We start from the raw sequence: 17,885 nt of genomic DNA on the forward strand, positions 1-17,885 counted from the left end.
AATTTATCTGTTGTCCAAATAAACGAAAGGTTTTCACTACTTATTTATTTATTTAATTTTATGTGATATCAAAATTATTGTGGCAAGCTAATGTTGTTTTCGTATGTAGGGTGAGGACGGTTGCGGATACTTTCAGTGGGTTGATGTTGGCCCATCTACATCGACTGCATCAAAATCTAGAGAAGATGAAATGAATGGTTGCAAGATGTGCATGGTTAGAGAGACTACTGCCAGAGAGATTGGGTCCATGGCGAAAGCCGAAATCATGTTTCACCGCAGACTTAATTATGTTCTAACTGTTATAATTGCACTATTGGTTATGTTGGTTATAATTGTAGTACTGAAATGACCATTTCGTTGTTTTGTACTTAATTATGATAACGAGGACTAAGTACTGAAAATTTTGTTTTGTACTAAGTCTTTTATATTTTTTTATATAAATTATGAACGAATTTTACTAGTTTCATGAGTATTTTATTATGTATAACATTTATTATTATTATATCTATTTGTTTAAAAAAAATTAATATATTAAATATCTTTATCAATTTAAATAAATAAATAAAATTAAAAAAAAAAAAATTAACCAATTCGAATATAAAAAATAAAAAATAAAAAATAAATTTAATCTTATTCCAATTCCAATTGTGTACAACCAAACGAGGGATTAACATATTCCCAATCGAATTCCAAGTGAACCAAACAAGAATGGGATTACCATTTTCCATTCCCATTCCTCATTTCCATTCCTATTCCCAATATTCCATTCCTATTCTCCATTCCTATGCTTGCAACCAAACGGGCCCTTATGGAATTGTAACTTTAGAATTTGACGCAAGGTTGGTAGGGATAAAATCTACTCCCAAGTTATCCTTGCTAGAGTTATACGTGGAAGCCAACCAATATAGGAGAAACCATAAGAAATTATAGACATATTAATGCATATATGATGAGATAATCTTCATTCAACATGCTAGGGCTAAGGCCTACCTAATTGCAACCATATACATTCAAAAAACAATTTGTGAGCTTAAGAACTCAGGTTTACAAAGCCAAATCATAGTATTTTCCTTCTATCTAACTTCATTGTACTCTCCTAATCCTACATCCCTAATTATATAGCAACCAAGACCATAAGTCACCCTATTGGGCAGATTATTACAAAATATAGGTTCTGCCCAAAAGGAGAAATCAAAAAACTCACAATTTAATGGGCAATTTGACTTCTGCAAGGACAAGTATAGGTCCACAAGAGGTCCAAGAAGAGATTCCCAAGGTCATGGAAATCTTTGATGCCAAATAAAACTTCATCAAATCCAAACTTGCATGTTACTCAAGCTACCAAGAAACAAGCATGCCCCAAACAAAGAGAAGGATAACTCTTGCAAATGATGGAATTAGTTTATATGAGCTTAGATACATGATCCACAATAGGTCAACATTAAGGAGCTAACTAGCCATAAAAAGAAAACTCAAATAGAAATGACCATTTCTCAAACAACGAACATGAACAATAAAAGGAAATCTTTTTGGGTGATGCAAGATTTCCAAAGTACCCAAGATGCTCTTGCATTAAAATTTTAACTAGCATTTTGGTATTTTGTGACACATTAGAAATAAACACCAATAGACATGGCTAGATTTTATATAAAAACATATGATATTAATGAATAAAATATTGTTATTGATTTTAAATAAAACACATTTTGAAGGTGTCTTAAAAATATGTACAATAGATTGATTAACCAAAAAATTGTTACAATAAAATATCCCATCAAAGAGATACCCAATGGATCAATAAGGAGAAAAAAGATAAAATAGAATCCCAATTTGGTGAAAACCCTGATTAACCATTAGGGAGTCTAATAATCATGTTTTTTTTTTCATGTTTAGCCCCAATTACTAATATTAAAGGAGCCCAAAGAAATGTAGCACATGTACCAATAGTCGATCAGATATGTACTAATAGTAGATCATTTTTTAGCTTTTTCGGTTGGTCATTGCCCCATTTGTGTACCATTATTGGGACATTTCATGAAAACTGCTAGGACATTTGGCCACAAGTACTAGCATTTTTTAGTGGACGACTATTGGTGTAAAACATAGCACATATCATGTGCCATTTTAAAATTGTCATTTTTTTACCATTTGGTGTTCGACAATCTCTAAAAGAGATGCATGAATACTCAAAAATTGAAACCTTAGCTTTATGTTCGTAACTCACATACCAAGATACACTGAAAAGATTATCAAAATTTAACTTATCATTTAGGAGTTCTACATGCGTGAAGTTACCCTAACCAACTACTAGGAATTTTCCTCTAAAAATATTTTTAATTTATGCAAACAAAAATTACATGCAAATAAATGACTTTTATCTCTTAGAACAACTTTGCCGAAGTACTGAAATAAATGAGTTATGTGAACAACCTCAACCTTATCACTAAGAAATTTAGTCCCAACTACATTGGTTTTCATCATCATTTGTTGATTTGCACAACATGCTCATGATTGTTAATTTATTTTTCCTAAAGATGGCTCTACCATTGAAATCATGTTTTTACTTCTTCATGACAATTATTCCAACTTTCAAAACAATGAGGTCATATTAATCTTCATTGAGAGAACTCCCAAAAAATACATTAACTTTTATTTTCTCACCCTTTAACGAAGGGTCACTCTTGGGTTAGGCCCAATGGAGTGGAGCTGCCTAAAAAACTTCAGCAGGTAGCATTACAATTTTTTAAGAATATTTTAAACCTTGTGATCCCATGAACTATTTAAAAATTTAAGCTCCAAAACTCAATGAAGCTTGTAATACTATTAGTTATGAAGTATAAGTTGAAATTTTGATAAAAATAAATAATTATAAACAACATTCTATCTTACCTAAAATAAAATCTTGAATTTAAGAAATAAATATTTCTAATAATTTTTTTATGGTCTTGGGGAAGATTTGAAATATTCATGTAGTAATTTATTTTCTTGCAATTAAATTTCAAGGTACGACTGTGTAAAAAAAAAATCATCAATGTTTCAAATCACTTTGCATGATTCATTGACATGATGTAAGAGATCCAAAGAGAAGAGAGATACATTGCAGAATAAGAGGCCACTCTAAAAAGGAAAAAAGGGAGGGAGGAGAGAAAGGTTGCTCATTCTTTTTTAATCTAGTATGTTTGGAGGTCTTGTCAACTTGAGTGTGGTTTTTGCTCTCCTTTCCCTCGCTTTATTTCCATTTTAGAGTGGTCTCTTAGTCTACAATCTATTTCTCTTCTCTTTGGCTCTATTGCATCCTGAACAAATCACATGGAGTGATTCGAAATGTCAATGAAAAAAAGCTTTACAAAATCGTATCTAGAAATTCATGACACGGTGCAAGGTAGGAGAATCCCTAAAGGAGATGTCCTAGCCCCTAGCAAATAACCACATAGCAGAAACACAACAAAAAAAATGCAAGATCTAATACCAAATCACAACTCTTTATTCATAAAATAATTGATTACATGCAATATGCCTGGCTATAAGGCCTTCCAAGTTAGGGCCAAATACAAACAATAATTACAATATTAATTCTGTAAGATCCCACAAGATCCAACTTACAATCCCAATCCCAACTAGCCCAGAACCACAACTGGATAAGAACACCAAGCAGAATCCACACTTGTACCCTTAAGTCCACTAAGCAATCCTCTAGTTCTCAAGCCAAAGTTACTAGCTCTTCAAAGTTTGCATCTATCCTTCATCCTCTTCTCCAAGCTATATGATAATACATAAAGAATCCACAAAACCCCCTACTTATACCCAACCAAGCCACAAGTCGGCCCAGTTCATTACAAATTAAATTAAATCTCTTGCATTAAATATATGTTGAGCCACAAGTCGGCTACAACATAAATTAAATACTCATACATAAATTAAATGCCAAAAGTCGGCTCATAGACAACTTGACATCAACGACAACCAAGACTAAGTTGAGTGCCAAAGAAAACCAAGCTGAGTATCAGCCAAACCATAAGTAATGTCGAGCTCCTAAAGCATGATGAGATCCAAAGAGTATGCCTTGCTCCTAGAAGCAACCGAGCAACTCGGGCAACACTGTAACCAAGCTTCATCAATCTCCCAGTATGTTTCGAGTTCCCACAAGCATCCTAAAGCACCTCCATTAACTGAGTCACTCGATTAACACAATACCAAACCAATTTAGTATCGACTGAGTCATACTTCCTTCTTCAACCGAGTTCCCAAACTCCAAAGCCAAACCACACCATCCTACTAGATTGCAAGCCAATCAGGGATGCTCTTGCATTAGACACCCCAAGTTTGAAAAGATGTTCTCAATAGCTGGAAAAACATCTTCTAGGATTCAACATATAAATCTCAAACTGGTTCTTCACATACATATCCTCCAAGTCTTCAACTTGTACACTCTTTCTCTTGTTCTTCTTATATTTCTTCGCATCCATCCTTGGTGTGCTATAGGTCTTCTTTCCATACTGATCTCCAACCTTCTCAGAATTTTCCAACTCAACTTGGCTACCAATACTCAGGTTCCTCCTACCAAGCTCTTCATTTTGTAAATGAATCAGGGAATACTTCCTACCACCTTTCTCAATAGTAAACACATTCTTGACACAATCATGCATAGCCCTGCAATCATACTGCCAATGTCTACCGAGCAACACATGACAACTGTTCATGTCCATAGTATTGCACAACACTTGATCCTTATACTGCCTAATCTAGAAATCAACAAGATATTGCTCCCTCACTTCTAAAGCATGCTCACCTTGCAACAAGCCAATCCTATAAGAATAAGGATGTCTCACTCTTTTCAACCCAAGCTTTTGAACCATCTCCTCAGCAACAAGGTTGTTAGTACTACCACCATCCACAATCACCTTACAGACTTTACCACTAGACTTATGATGAGTCCTAAACAAACTAGTCCTTTCAACAATGAGTAATTTTCGAGCTATAAAACTCTCTCCTTTCTGAGGTTGATTGTCTTGGACTGCAACCTCATTCACAAAAAATTTCCTACTATGAGGACATTCAAAAGATCTATGTCTTTTTCACCACATTTGAAACAATTGCCACTAAACCCATCTCTGCCTATCCTTCTCTTCTGATCAATAGGTTTTGGTTCACCTTCAACATTTAGTTTAGCCTTTCCTGAGTTATCCTACTTCTCCTTCCCTCTAGCATTACCTTGACTTTTCCTCTTCAACTTATCTTTTGACTTCATAGCATATTGATAAGCATCTTCAATTGAAGAAATATTATGCTAGATGATTGGATTGTCGTCGGTGTTTCTATATTCTGTAGCCGATGGAAAATACTAGCCTAACAAAATATCTAAGACAAATTAACAAACAAAATACATTAACGGACTAATTACAACAAGATAAATCTACTTCTAACATATCATTGTCACCTTCATCCCGTGCCTGTAGCCTCTGCTAACACAATATTGCCTCCTTATTGAAGCTGACCTTGATAGCCACCTGTGGTACTTTCTATGCTTCCAACACTGGGTCCACTGAGCTAAGTGTCGTTGTACTGCCTTTGGAAAATACTAGAGATGCCCTCATGGAGGCCCACAGAAATGAAATGGAATAGTCACCAAGCCTCTCGACAATCATATTACATTCAATAACAGGTTCATCGTACATGCCAAAAATAAAGGGCACAGGTTGTATAACACTTGTAGATCTCTCATCTCCTCTGATGATGGTTCCACCAATGTAAAGTCTTGTTGGTGCCAAGGACTCAGTCAGATTCGATCACACGATCGACCTCAAGTGGTTGGACTCATATTTTTCTCTTATTTGCTGAAAGAACCCACTACTTTGAATCTCTTGTTCATGTCAATCCGTCAGAATATCATGGCCAACGTATATAGATGACCACTCGATGTGCGATCTAGGGCGGGGTAATCGCCTAACTGCAGCTGCGATTATCGACCATGATGGTAGTATTTGGGCTTAGAGTGACACGCGTCAGTGCTTAATAAAAATTTAAAAAAAAAAAAAAAAAACGATGACAGATTCAAATCGTTCAGAATGAGTAGTAGAGGATGCCAAAGGGAAGAGGAAGCATCAGTGGTTGCCAAAAAGAGTGTGGAATTGACAGAAAATGTCAGGAATAGTCTGTTCTGTGCATTTTTGTGTGGGTTTCAGAGTGCTAATTTGGTCTTAGCGTGGCCCCCTGGACCCCAAGTCATTGCGGATATCAGTCGTGAAGTGTGACCAGTTGAGAAGACTTGAAGCTGCTACAGACATGGAGTGTCTGTGTACCAGGGCACTAGGAGTAGGTGTTGGCCGAGAGGCTGTCTTGGTGGATGCATAGAGAGCTCGAGAGGAGTGGGTCATCCAGAAGGCAGTACAGTGACACTTAGCTCAGTGGACCCAGTGTTGGAAGCAGAGAAAGCAACACGAGTGGCTATCAAGGTCAGCTTCATTAAGGAGGCAGTATTGTGTTAGTAGAGGCTACAGTAACAGGATGAATGTGGAAGTGATGTGAAAAAAGAATTTTTTTTGTTGTAGTCACTCTATTAATGTATTTTGTTTGTTAATTTATCTCAGATATTTTGTAATTGTCATCTGGAGACGACTTTTCTTTTCGGTAGAAACTATGTCAACTGACGGAGTGATTGTCATCGGTGTTTCTATAGCTGACAGAGTGATTGTCGTCAGTGTTTCTATAGCCAATGGGATGATTGTCATCGGTGTTTCTATAGCCGACGGGGTGATTGTCGTCGATGTTTCTGTATTCTATAGCTGACGGGTAAATAGTTTGTAGCGGACATAATGTTTGTGGCCAACGGACTCCTTCGGGAAGGTTCGACGGATAGTATTTATATCCCATCTGGGATCATTGTAAATCATCATTCATCTATTCATCTTATGAAGCATAATATAATGTTCTGGCATATGCGAATAAGCATAGGTTAATTAAGAATTGCACATAGATAATGAACACGAACATCAAACTCCTTTTATTATATTCGCATATGCTAGACATTACATTATGCTTCATAAGATGAATGATTAATTATCATTTACAATGATCCCAAACGGGATATAAATACTATCCGTCGAACCTTCCCGAAGGAGTCTATCGGCCACAAACATTATGTCTGCTACAAATTATTTACTCATCAGCTACAAAATATAGAAACACCAATGACAATCACCCTGTCAGCTACAGAAACACTGACGACAATCATTTCGTCAGCTACAGAAACACCGACAACCATCCAGTTGGCTGACATATTCAACATACCAACCTCATCCTAAATATTGAATCTCAAATTATTAATGTACCAAGCTACTTTCTCCTTTGATAATTCTCTGTGTCCAGACTGAATAGTCAACTTGTAGAACTCCTCGGTATAATCCTTCATAGTCATATCCTTCTGCTTTAAATTCTGTAATTTCTTAAACAACTCAAGTTCATAATCAACAAGAATGAACTTAGCCTTCAACTTAGTGACCATCAATCTCCATCTAGTGATCTTCAATTCACCTTCTTTTTCTTTGTCCCTTTGCAGTTCTTTCCACCAAAGAGCAGAATGTCCTTTTAGCTTAGTTTGAGCCAACCTCACTTTGAGTGGATCCTCAATATCCTCAAGCTCAAAGTAGTCTTCCAATTCACCAATTCAATCAATCAGGTCTTCAAGAGTCAAAGTACCTAAGAAATTAGAAACCTCCATCTTATGCTTCAATTTCAAGTGAGATCCAGGTCTAAAAAACTAATGAACCCTAGTTCCAATAGGTCACTCCTCATAGCCATCTTTAGTACCCACATGCCTAGGTATACCACCTAAAGCACTCACAATTTCAGCAATCGTGTCACTCTTCATCAATGCAATCTCAGATCTGAATTCTTCTCTAATCTTCTCTGAGATCCTTTCTTCTACAACATCACTAAGATCATCAATTTCCCTAGGGTTCAATCTTCTTGGAGGCATCTTCCAATTTTTTTCAAACCCTAAGAAATAGATCCACAAATCTAGGAGATCAATCAGCTCTGCAAGATCAACCTTCTCCAACCGAAGATCCTGGTGCAAACTACTTCAACTTCGGTGATTTGTCAACACAGTCAAGAACAACTTTCGCTCTGATACCACTTGACGAAATGCAAGGCAGGAGAATCCCCAAAGGAGATTTCCTAGCCCCTAACAAATAACCACACAACAAAAACACAAAAACAAAATGCAAGATCTGATACCAAATCACAACTCTTTATTCATAAAATAATTGATTACATGGAATATGCCTGGTTGTAAGGCCTTCTAGGTTAGGGCCAAATACAAACAACAACTACAATATTAGTTTTGCAAGATCCCACAAGATCCAACTTACATCCCAATCCCAACTAGCCCAAAACCACAACTAGATGAGAACACCAAGAAGAATCCACACTTGTATCCTCAGGTCCACCAAGCAATCCTCTGGTTTTCAAGCTGCAGCTACAACTACTAGCTCTTCAAAGTTCGCATCTACCCTTCATCCTCTTCTCCAAGCTGGATGATAATACCTAAAGACTCCACAAAACCCCATACTTATACCCAACCAAGCCACAAGTCAACCTAGTTCATTACAAATTAAATTAAATCCCTTACATTATATATATGTCAAGCCATGAGTCAGCTAGAACACAAATTAAATACCCACACATAAATTAAATGCCAAAAGTCAGCTCACAGACAACTTGACATCAACAAAAACCAAGACCAAGCCGAGTGCCAGAGAAAACCAAGCTGAGCATCAACCAAACCATAAGCAATGTCGAGCTCCTAGAGCATGCCAAGCTCCAAAGAGTATGTCAAGCTCCCAAAAGCAACTAAGAAACTCGAGCAACACTGTAACCAAGCTTCACCAAGCTCCAAGTGTGTGTTGAGTTCTCACAAGCATCGTCGAATGCCTTCATTAACTGAGTCACTCGATTAACACAATACCAAACCAACTTAGTATTGACCGACTCACACTTCCTTCTTCAACCGAGTTCTCAAACTCCAAAGCCAAACCACACCATCCTGCAAGATTTCAAGCCAACCAAGGATGCTCCTGCATCAATTCAATTGCAGTCTAGGGGGACAACCCAATAGTTGCCCATGTTCCAATGACTCCTACGACTATTGTTATAGATCACCCCCAATTATTGCTCATAAAATCCCCCAACAATGATGACACATGTACTAATAACAAATCACACATGGATTAATAGTTGATCATTTTTTTAGCTTTTTTGGTTGATGATTGGTCCATTTGTTCAAAACATACTTTTTTTGGTGTGTAGCTATTGGGGGGTGAACATAATGGGTTCTACACGAACATTTTAAAATGACACTTTTAGACCACCTCGCACTCTAAAAGTTCTACAGAGAGCTCCGTGAATGCGAAAACATTGAAAAGGTTAGCTTTACGCTCGTCACTCACCTACAAAGTTTCACCAAAAAAAGGGGCAAATTTTGACGTATAGATTAGCAATTTTAGGTGCTCAAAGTTAGCTTTGGCGGCAACATGGTTATCTCCTCGAATAGATTATGGAAATCTTATAGTTCTAATTTATTTTCTTGTCAATGAAATCTCTTCTAGCATGAAAATAGAAGCTTAAGCCTCCTCATAGGACCCCACCCTTAAACATCATATTAAAGAAAAAATTAAATTTTCAAAAGTATGATCGCTTTAAATTTCTAACACTTTTAACTTGTGAGTGTTGGGAGACGATCTATTAGCTGCCCATGTTTCAATGACCACTATGTCTATCATTATATATTCCCCCAATTACCGCTCATAAAAAGTCCCAAAAATGATAACACATGTACTAATAGCCGATCACAAATGTACTAATAATCGATCATTTTTTAGCTTTCTTGGTTGTTGATTGGTCCATTTGTTCAAAAAGTACTATTTTTTTGGTGACCAGCGATTAGGGGTGAACATAATAGGTTTCAAGAAAACATTTTTAAATGACACTTTTAGACCACCTCACACCCTATGAGTTCTACAAAGAGCTCCATAAATATGGAAAAGTTAAAAGGCTAGCTTTAAGTTCTTCACTCACCCATGAAGGTTCACCGAAAAATTGGGAGATTTTGACATACAAATTAGGAGTTCTAAGTGCCCAAAGTTAGACTAGTGAATCGTCTCCCTTATACACAATAAACCTTTTGTTTGTCATTTTTAGCTTAAGATGGGGTCCCATGGAGGGGGACTTCTTAAAAAATAAAGTAGTCATGGCTGAGATTTTTTAGGAATGTTTAAAGTTGAATGGTCTCATGAATCATGAAATGTATTCCAACTTAAAATTTTGAATTCCCAAACTTAAGGAAGTTTGGAGGATTTTAAATTTAAAATATCAAATTTAAAAATAAAAATAAAAAACTTTCCTTTCTTTTCAAATTTTCTTTTATTTGTTGACATGCGGCGCAAAGTTTTCCTAAGCCGGTGCCACTCCATTTTCACCCGCTTAAGTTAAGAGGGTTAAAAAATATGGGCTCCTATTTTGATGGAAAAGATTCTAAATAATCTTTTAGCCTCCAAGAAAAAATCTCATGGGACCCCTACCTTACCTTCTTGTGTTCCCATGTGGCTGCTTAAGTGGGTTTTGTACTTAAATTTAAGTAGTTATGTGTTCCCATAAACATTTTAAATTGTCTGAAAAGGATAATTTAGAATCTTTAACTATTTTGGTGGATCTGCTATTATTTAATGACTGAAAATAAGCTAGAGGAAAAGAGGAGGGGCTAAAAATAAGTAGTGGCTGCTTATTGTCTAAAATGCCACATTGCTCCACAAACTCATTTCCCTCTTATTTTTTAAGATTTTATTTCTATTTTTTTGTCTGTAAAATTATTATTCAATTAGTTCATTTACATTTCAAATTTCCTACTTATTTTTTAGTGGCAAAATATATATTCATGTGGCCACTAGCTCCACAATTATTTCCTAAAAAAGTTGAGCAGCCACTGCTAGCCAAAATAAGCTAAGCAGTGGCACGGGAACATGCTCTTAGAATGTTATCATTTGTGAGGAGTCCTCAGCGTGTTGAAATGGAACTGGTAGCATTAATGCCATGACTAATGACTCTGTGATTAGAAACAAATCATCGACTCTAGTTTCTTTTCAGAGCACATGCCTAAAATGAACCCCTTTAAAAGTGGGACAGGCTAATCTCCATCCAAAATGTACTAAAGACAAAACAAAATCATTTTTAATTTTCTTTCCAAAAAATGTAATGATTTTTTTTCCAAAATTTTTATTGTTTTCAACTACAAACTATGAAGATCATAAAGATCGAATGCTGAAAGTTTAGGAAAAATCTATAATTTTTTCAATTGGTTGAAAATTGGTCAATGTAGAGTTTGAATGGGGGATAGCCGCGTCCCTCAAAAGTCTTGTCAAAATTGGGAGTAACAATTATCCGTCAATGAGCCCAGCTGGCAGATGACCCTCCGGAAAAAAAAAAGCCTAAATAAAATGTCTTTTGCAGACAAATTACTTAGGGTTCCAATACTTTACGTCATTGATATGTCGCATCTGTATAGCGAAATTCGCTGTATACTTTTTCAGAGTGATTATGGTTGTGTCGCATTTTGACCTGCTGTTGGTGGACATAATGCAAACCCTAAGGGCACTGCCTTTTCAATGCTTGCAGACTGCAGAGTGATCCCCAGAAATAATGGAAGTTTTCAAAAGAACTGCTCAACTGAACACAGGAGCCGAGATTCCATTGATCGGGTTGGGGACAATTGCTGCGGATCAAAATGAGGAGGTTATTAAGGCAGCCGTGATTACAGCTCTTCAGGTGTGTTTCAACGTTCACAATTACCCTCTATAAAACCAATTAACAGAATAGTTTCCTAAATTTCTAGGTTCTGTTTTTATCTTTCTGTGTTCTACAGTGAGGGTTGGCTTCGAAACACTATTGAAATTAGTAGGTAGCATGACTGATGCTTTTGAAGGCTGATTAATTGGCTTTTATATCTTGACTTTGATATAATAATTAGGAGCATTGTACATAATTTATTTGGAACATTTTGCAAAATTGTATTTCACAGATGAGTTTAGAGACTTTCCCTTGTTTATTCTCAATTTTTGTGTAATGGGGGATTGACTGTGTGATTGAACATTTATTGCAGTAGTAAAAGTTGTTTTGCACTTACACTCAGCTTCTGCAGATTGGGGACCCTTTGCGGAACACTGTTAGGTAGTGTGATCGATAATTTTAAAGAGTAATTATCACATTCTAACTTCAGTTATTTTGATATATCAAATTTATGTTTGAGGTGAATTTATTTTTCTATTTTCTTTCTCTAGTTCATTGTTGAGAGAGTTATACTAGGGAGAGAGGATCTTATATTGAGGAGGCTTCTATAATGCAGATAGTAGTTGATCAAAATAAAAAATTTAATGGAATATTAAAATGGTCACTGTCAATGCTTATTTTTGAAGAGATTTTCTTAATACTTAAAAATAATTAATTATGTGATATCATATTAGCATGTTTATAAACATGATGTAGTGCACAACTGTTAGTCTTTACTTTTTTATAAGATCATTTTGAATACAACAAGAAAAAATTGGTATGACATCAGAATTGAGAATGTCAACCTGAAATCAAATTTTATACGTAGAAAACTTAAATAAATTGTTGTATCAATTTGAAAGTGATTTGAAATGTCCATATAGAATTTTGCTATGTTACCCAGTTTGTTTCTGGAGGCAACAAAGTCCGGTTGGGTTCTGATAGTCTGCCGCAGGTGATCAAATTTGGCCCAAAATCTGTTAGATGGACTCGGGCTGAATTTAAGTGAATTTCAAATGTAACAGCAGGATCTGACCAGACTTCAGCATAAAAGACTCTTTATTTTCACTTTTCAAAGTTTTTTGATCTAGTCAATTTGACCCTCCAGTCCTAAAATAAATCACTATAAAATGCCTCAAAAATCCAAGAATTCCACCCCTAGTGTGCATATAAAGTAATCTAAGAAATCATTTGATGTATGAAAATTTGTGGCTGCCTATGCACACATGTATTTGTACAGACAAATCCAAAATGAATTTGAACTCACCCGAATCTTGAACCCGCATCTGAACTGACAACTTTGAAATTTTGAGAGCTGTAAAATGAACTGTCTCCCCTACCCTTTCTATTCTATCCTTTTGAATTTTGGAGCAGTAATGATGAAATTTGTAAGCATTAATGCAATTGCGTTGTTTCTTTCAATAATTGTATTTATAGGTAGGTTATCGACACTTCGATACAGCAAGCTTGTACAAGTCAGAGCGTCCGCTGGGAGAAGCTCTGCATACGGCTTTTGAAAATGGACTTGTTAACAGGGAAGATATATTTGTCACCACCAAATTATGGAACACCCAACATGACGACCCTGTCACTGCAATCAAGAGTAGCTTGAAGTATGACTTCCTTGTTAAAATGTCAGCCTTCTATATGAACTTCATTTTGCAGAACTGCTGATTCCAAATTATTCTTTTATATTCAGGAATTTACAACTGGATTACGTTGATCTGTACCTTATCCACTGGCCCATCAAACTAAGAAAAGAAGCTCCAATGTCTGGGTCCAAGCCTAAAGAAGAAGACTTTTTGCCCTTAGATATGAAGTCTACTTGGCAGTGTATGGAGCAGTGCTTGAAGATGGGGCTTACCAAAGCCATTGGAGTTAGTAACTTCTCCTCTAAGAAGATTGAAGACTTATTGAGCCATGTTAAAATCCCTCCTGCAGTTGTTCAGGTAATGAGGTTCTTGTCATGCACCTCTTAGGTTGTATATACTTTCCTTTTTCGTAATTTAAAACACCCTTAGTATAAATGTACACTGGGTAAACCTAACAAACTATTTAGATAATTCAAATATTTATACCTTTTTGAATCTTTGCTAATACATGTTACGGTGCAGAATTATATGCCATTGCCATTCATATTAAATTTCTTCCTAGAAAGTTGTGAAGATTTAGTTTAAGTCTATTGAATGGATGGCAGGTAGAGATGCATACACAATGGCAGCAAAAGAAGTTGAGAGACTACTGTAGCAAGCATAACATTCATGTGACCGCGTGGGGTCCTCTAGGAGGGCCAAATAAGTCGTGGGGTTCTAATGAGGTGATGGATAGTCCTGTCATACAAGAAATTGCCCAAAAGCATGGAAAGACTAGAGCTCAGGTTATCAATCATATTTGAAGCTATGGATATTTTTCTTGAGATAAGAAACCTAGGCCTCAAACTCATGTTACTGTCATGTATTTGCAGGTTATGTTAAGATGGGGGATAGAACAGGGAGTGAGTTTGCTGCCCAAGAGCTATAATCCAGACAGAATATTTTCAAATTTTCAAATATTTGATTGGTCTTTGACTCCCGATGATCACGACAAGATTGGCAAGCTTAAGCAGGTTAAATTATTTCGTGGGGATACTTTTGTTAATAGCACAACCAGCCCCTACAAGACTGTTGAAGAATTATGGGATGGAGAAATTTGATCTTCGGAATTTGAATGTCACATATACCATTTGTTACTTGTAAAAATGGTCCTCTGTTTTAAGCTCTGGTGTGATATAAAGTGAGGATCTAATATGTATGTAGATGGCTACAAATTTTATGGATCCAGGAAATGGTTTTTTATATGCATAATATGTTTCCTTCATTATGTTTTATGTCAATAATATTCAATTTCGTAAAGTTATTTTAGTCCAAGAAAGTGTTAAAAATTTAATGTATAAACTGGGGATAATAAGTTGTGGTGCTATATGTTTTTTTGGATATGTCTATTTTGCAAAATGTAAGTAGAGACAGAAGGACTACCATACAATAACATCTGTTTCAGTTACAGAGAAATTTTATAAGAGAAATTTGATTACTTTAATTTGAAGAGATACAACTAGATTGAGCAACAAACCTAGTGAGCAGAATTCATTGTTAAAAAGCAGATTTAAAGGAGAAGTTACAAATTGCTTAGAGCTCTTGGTACCCTATTTAGAGGTGTGTGCTATTTAGGAGGTTCCATAGGTAGCTTCATCCTCCTAGACATGATTAAAATCTTTCATTTCATTTCAATCAAAAGCATGAGATGCTGTTTCATAAAATTCATATTCCATAGTTTTATACTTTACTTTTGTTTCTAAAAAATGCAAGGTTGCACTGGGGTGTGGTACGTGGGGTACTATAGGTACGAGTATGACTATTTTTCATAATGTGGGACGGGGGCACTTGGGTATGTCAAATTTTATTTTTAATTATACTTTTATATTTATAGAAAATCTGAGATTATGAGTCACAACAATTGTTTTTCTCGAAACAAGATTAGTGATAAAGATTGAAATTCAATGTATTGTTTTTCAGTTTCAGATTTGTTATATGTTTGTTATAATAATATATGATAATTATTTAGATGCATAACAGAGAAGGTGGACTTTAAACATGAACACGATCATAAATCATATGACAATGACATATTGTAAATGATAAACTTCTTACAAGTTGAATAGTGATAAAGTTTATTGTAAATCAATATTGTATTAAAGTTTCAAACTGAATAGGTATTGAATTAAGCTTGATAAACAAAAAGTTGATACACAAAAAAAATCAAAAAAATCAGAAATCTTAATCAAGGTCTTTAGCTATTGTGCTTTCCACCAAGTACCCAGTACTTGGGATATGTGTACTTGGGTATGTAGGTACGAGTACCAAAGGTGTAGGTAGGAGCACCCATACAACCTTACAAAAATGTTATAAAAAAGATAGGAACTTGATCACTCTAAAATGATAAACAAAATGAAATGATAGCCAAACACTGATGTGAACCTTCTTTCAATTAAAATGTACCTCATACGACATTATGCTTATGTAACCCAAATTAGTGTGAGTAACATTCTCTCATAGCTAGAGAGCAGACTCACCAATTTGCCTATTTTGCATATTGTTGAAAAAAAAAAAAAGATGACTTTTTTTCAACAATCCCTTTTTGTCTTTAAAAAACCTTCAACTGTGGTTGATAATCTTGCTATTCCTTTTCACCCTTTGGCAAAAGCCTTCATTACAATAGTCACAACTCCTTTAAATGATTGCAATGGAAGAGGCCTCTCTAGGTAAGGAGTTAAACCTCCTCTAAAATATTGGAGGGTTCAACTTTGCTCACCTCAAAGCTACTGCAACAATTTCTGACTTCAAAATCACCGAAAAAGTCTTCCCAACCTTAAGAATATCGCTTGTGAAAGCTTCAATATATAATACTAGCACTTGTACCTATATGTCCAAGGATCAAGCCAATGTCAAACCAAATAAACCAAAAAAAACTGTTTAAATTTATTTACTTTTCTAGAATTAAATACTTATGATATATGCCTATCTATATCTATCTATGTGTAGTTGTAATTAATTTTTTTAAACGTCTAATATTTGTTCAAAGGTGGTATCTTCATATATCATTATATAACAATAAATTGTGCATCTTACCAGAATAATGATAACTGATTTTGCTTGTCTCTAATTTTGCTAGTCTTTTCGATAGTTTCTAAGAGTTGAAATATTGCAAATGATTCATGCCCTGGTTCTTTATGAATAGCACTGGTGTGAAGGCTAGGGTTGCACTTCTACAACTTAGAGGAGATGTGAATTGCCTTTTTATCTTAAATAGTAATGACGAAAACAGGGATAACGAAAATCTTAATAATATAGGAATTGTAAAAGATAATTATAAAACATACAAGTAATTACGGAAACAGAAATGGAAATGAGTTATTCTGTGGAGAATCTATTTTGAAAAAAGTAATCCTCAGTATCCGCTGGTGCTCCAAAGCTTGCTGTGTGAGGAATTTTGAATCTTCCATTTTGGATTGTCCTGACCATAGTATATTATGTGTATTGCTTACGATTAACTCTTCCACCTTCCTGCAACAACATATCACATGTATTGCTTACACACTTTTCGACCTTTGTGTAACAACAAACCATGCTTATTTCTTCCATACTTTTCTACTTCTACCTCTGTTGTGCTCCTTTTTTCATTGCCACATTAAATTAGAAATATCGGCAGAAACAATCATAAGTTACAAAAGTTAAAAACAAGATAGCGCTTAGCAACAATGATATATTTAGTTCTAGATTTCCGAAAATCCGTGTTTGCACTTTCTATACTTTTTGCAATATTTGAGCTCTTTCTTGTGTGACCACTGAATCGTGAAGGTTTACATCAAAAAAGTGGGCTTCCTACTGGTTCTTGCAGACTGGTGATATTAGTGGATAACATTGTCTTGCAGTGGAGTTAGCAATTGATGTAGTTAGATTTATTTTGTTCACTATGCTTTTCCTTGAAATTTTAATTATTGCTAATGATAAACACCCATCTTTGTGCTTCAGGTACTGAGAATGTATCGGAAGGCAATACAAATAACATTTGATAGTCATTTGATATTCCATGACAATATTTAGCAGAAGTATTCATTATTTTCTGAGCTTTGTGTGCGTTGATTTCTACAATTGGGTTTATTGCTGGCATAATTTGGGTTAGTTTGTTCACCTTCAATTGAACTATGAATTAAAAGTGTTTATGAATGTGCCCCTTTATATGGAACAGAATATAGATTTGAGATTTGAGATCATCTGAATACAACCCACTTTGTTTCATGCAAAACAAACAATATTCCTTCACGTAAAACAAACAATAGTCGGCTTTCCACACAGAATGAATTCAAATAAGAGACTTAATGATTCAATGGCACTATTCTTAGATACATTTTTTTAATAGAAATTGTTTGGTCAGTGATCATCGAAAGCTGAATAATCTGTTCAATTTTTGAAAGATTGTTCAGTCCATGACCGCAAATGGTGAGATTTGGTTTTCAGATATAGCTTTCACAA

At 35.3% G+C, this 17,885-nt stretch overlaps 1 protein-coding gene across 1 annotated transcript; it reads left to right on the top strand.

Moving 5' to 3' along the window:
* The first annotated feature begins 11,513 nt into the window (after nucleotides 1-11,513).
* Nucleotides 11,514-14,708, top strand: LOC149570428 (aldo-keto reductase family 4 member C10-like). The gene is made up of 5 exons (XM_089823079.1): nucleotides 11,514-11,817; nucleotides 13,255-13,430; nucleotides 13,517-13,766; nucleotides 14,015-14,194; nucleotides 14,282-14,708. Exons 1-5 carry the CDS (start codon nucleotides 11,692-11,694, stop codon nucleotides 14,507-14,509), a joined length of 960 nt encoding a protein of 319 aa, XP_089679205.1. The 5' UTR covers nucleotides 11,514-11,691; the 3' UTR covers nucleotides 14,510-14,708.
* Nucleotides 14,709-17,885: the final 3,177 nt, after the last annotated feature.

Source organism: Cupressus sempervirens, chromosome 3 (assembly GCF_028749045.1).
Source record: "Cupressus sempervirens isolate cs-2001-9-10 chromosome 3, ASM2874904v1, whole genome shotgun sequence".
Taxonomy (NCBI): domain Eukaryota; kingdom Viridiplantae; phylum Streptophyta; class Pinopsida; order Cupressales; family Cupressaceae; genus Cupressus; species Cupressus sempervirens.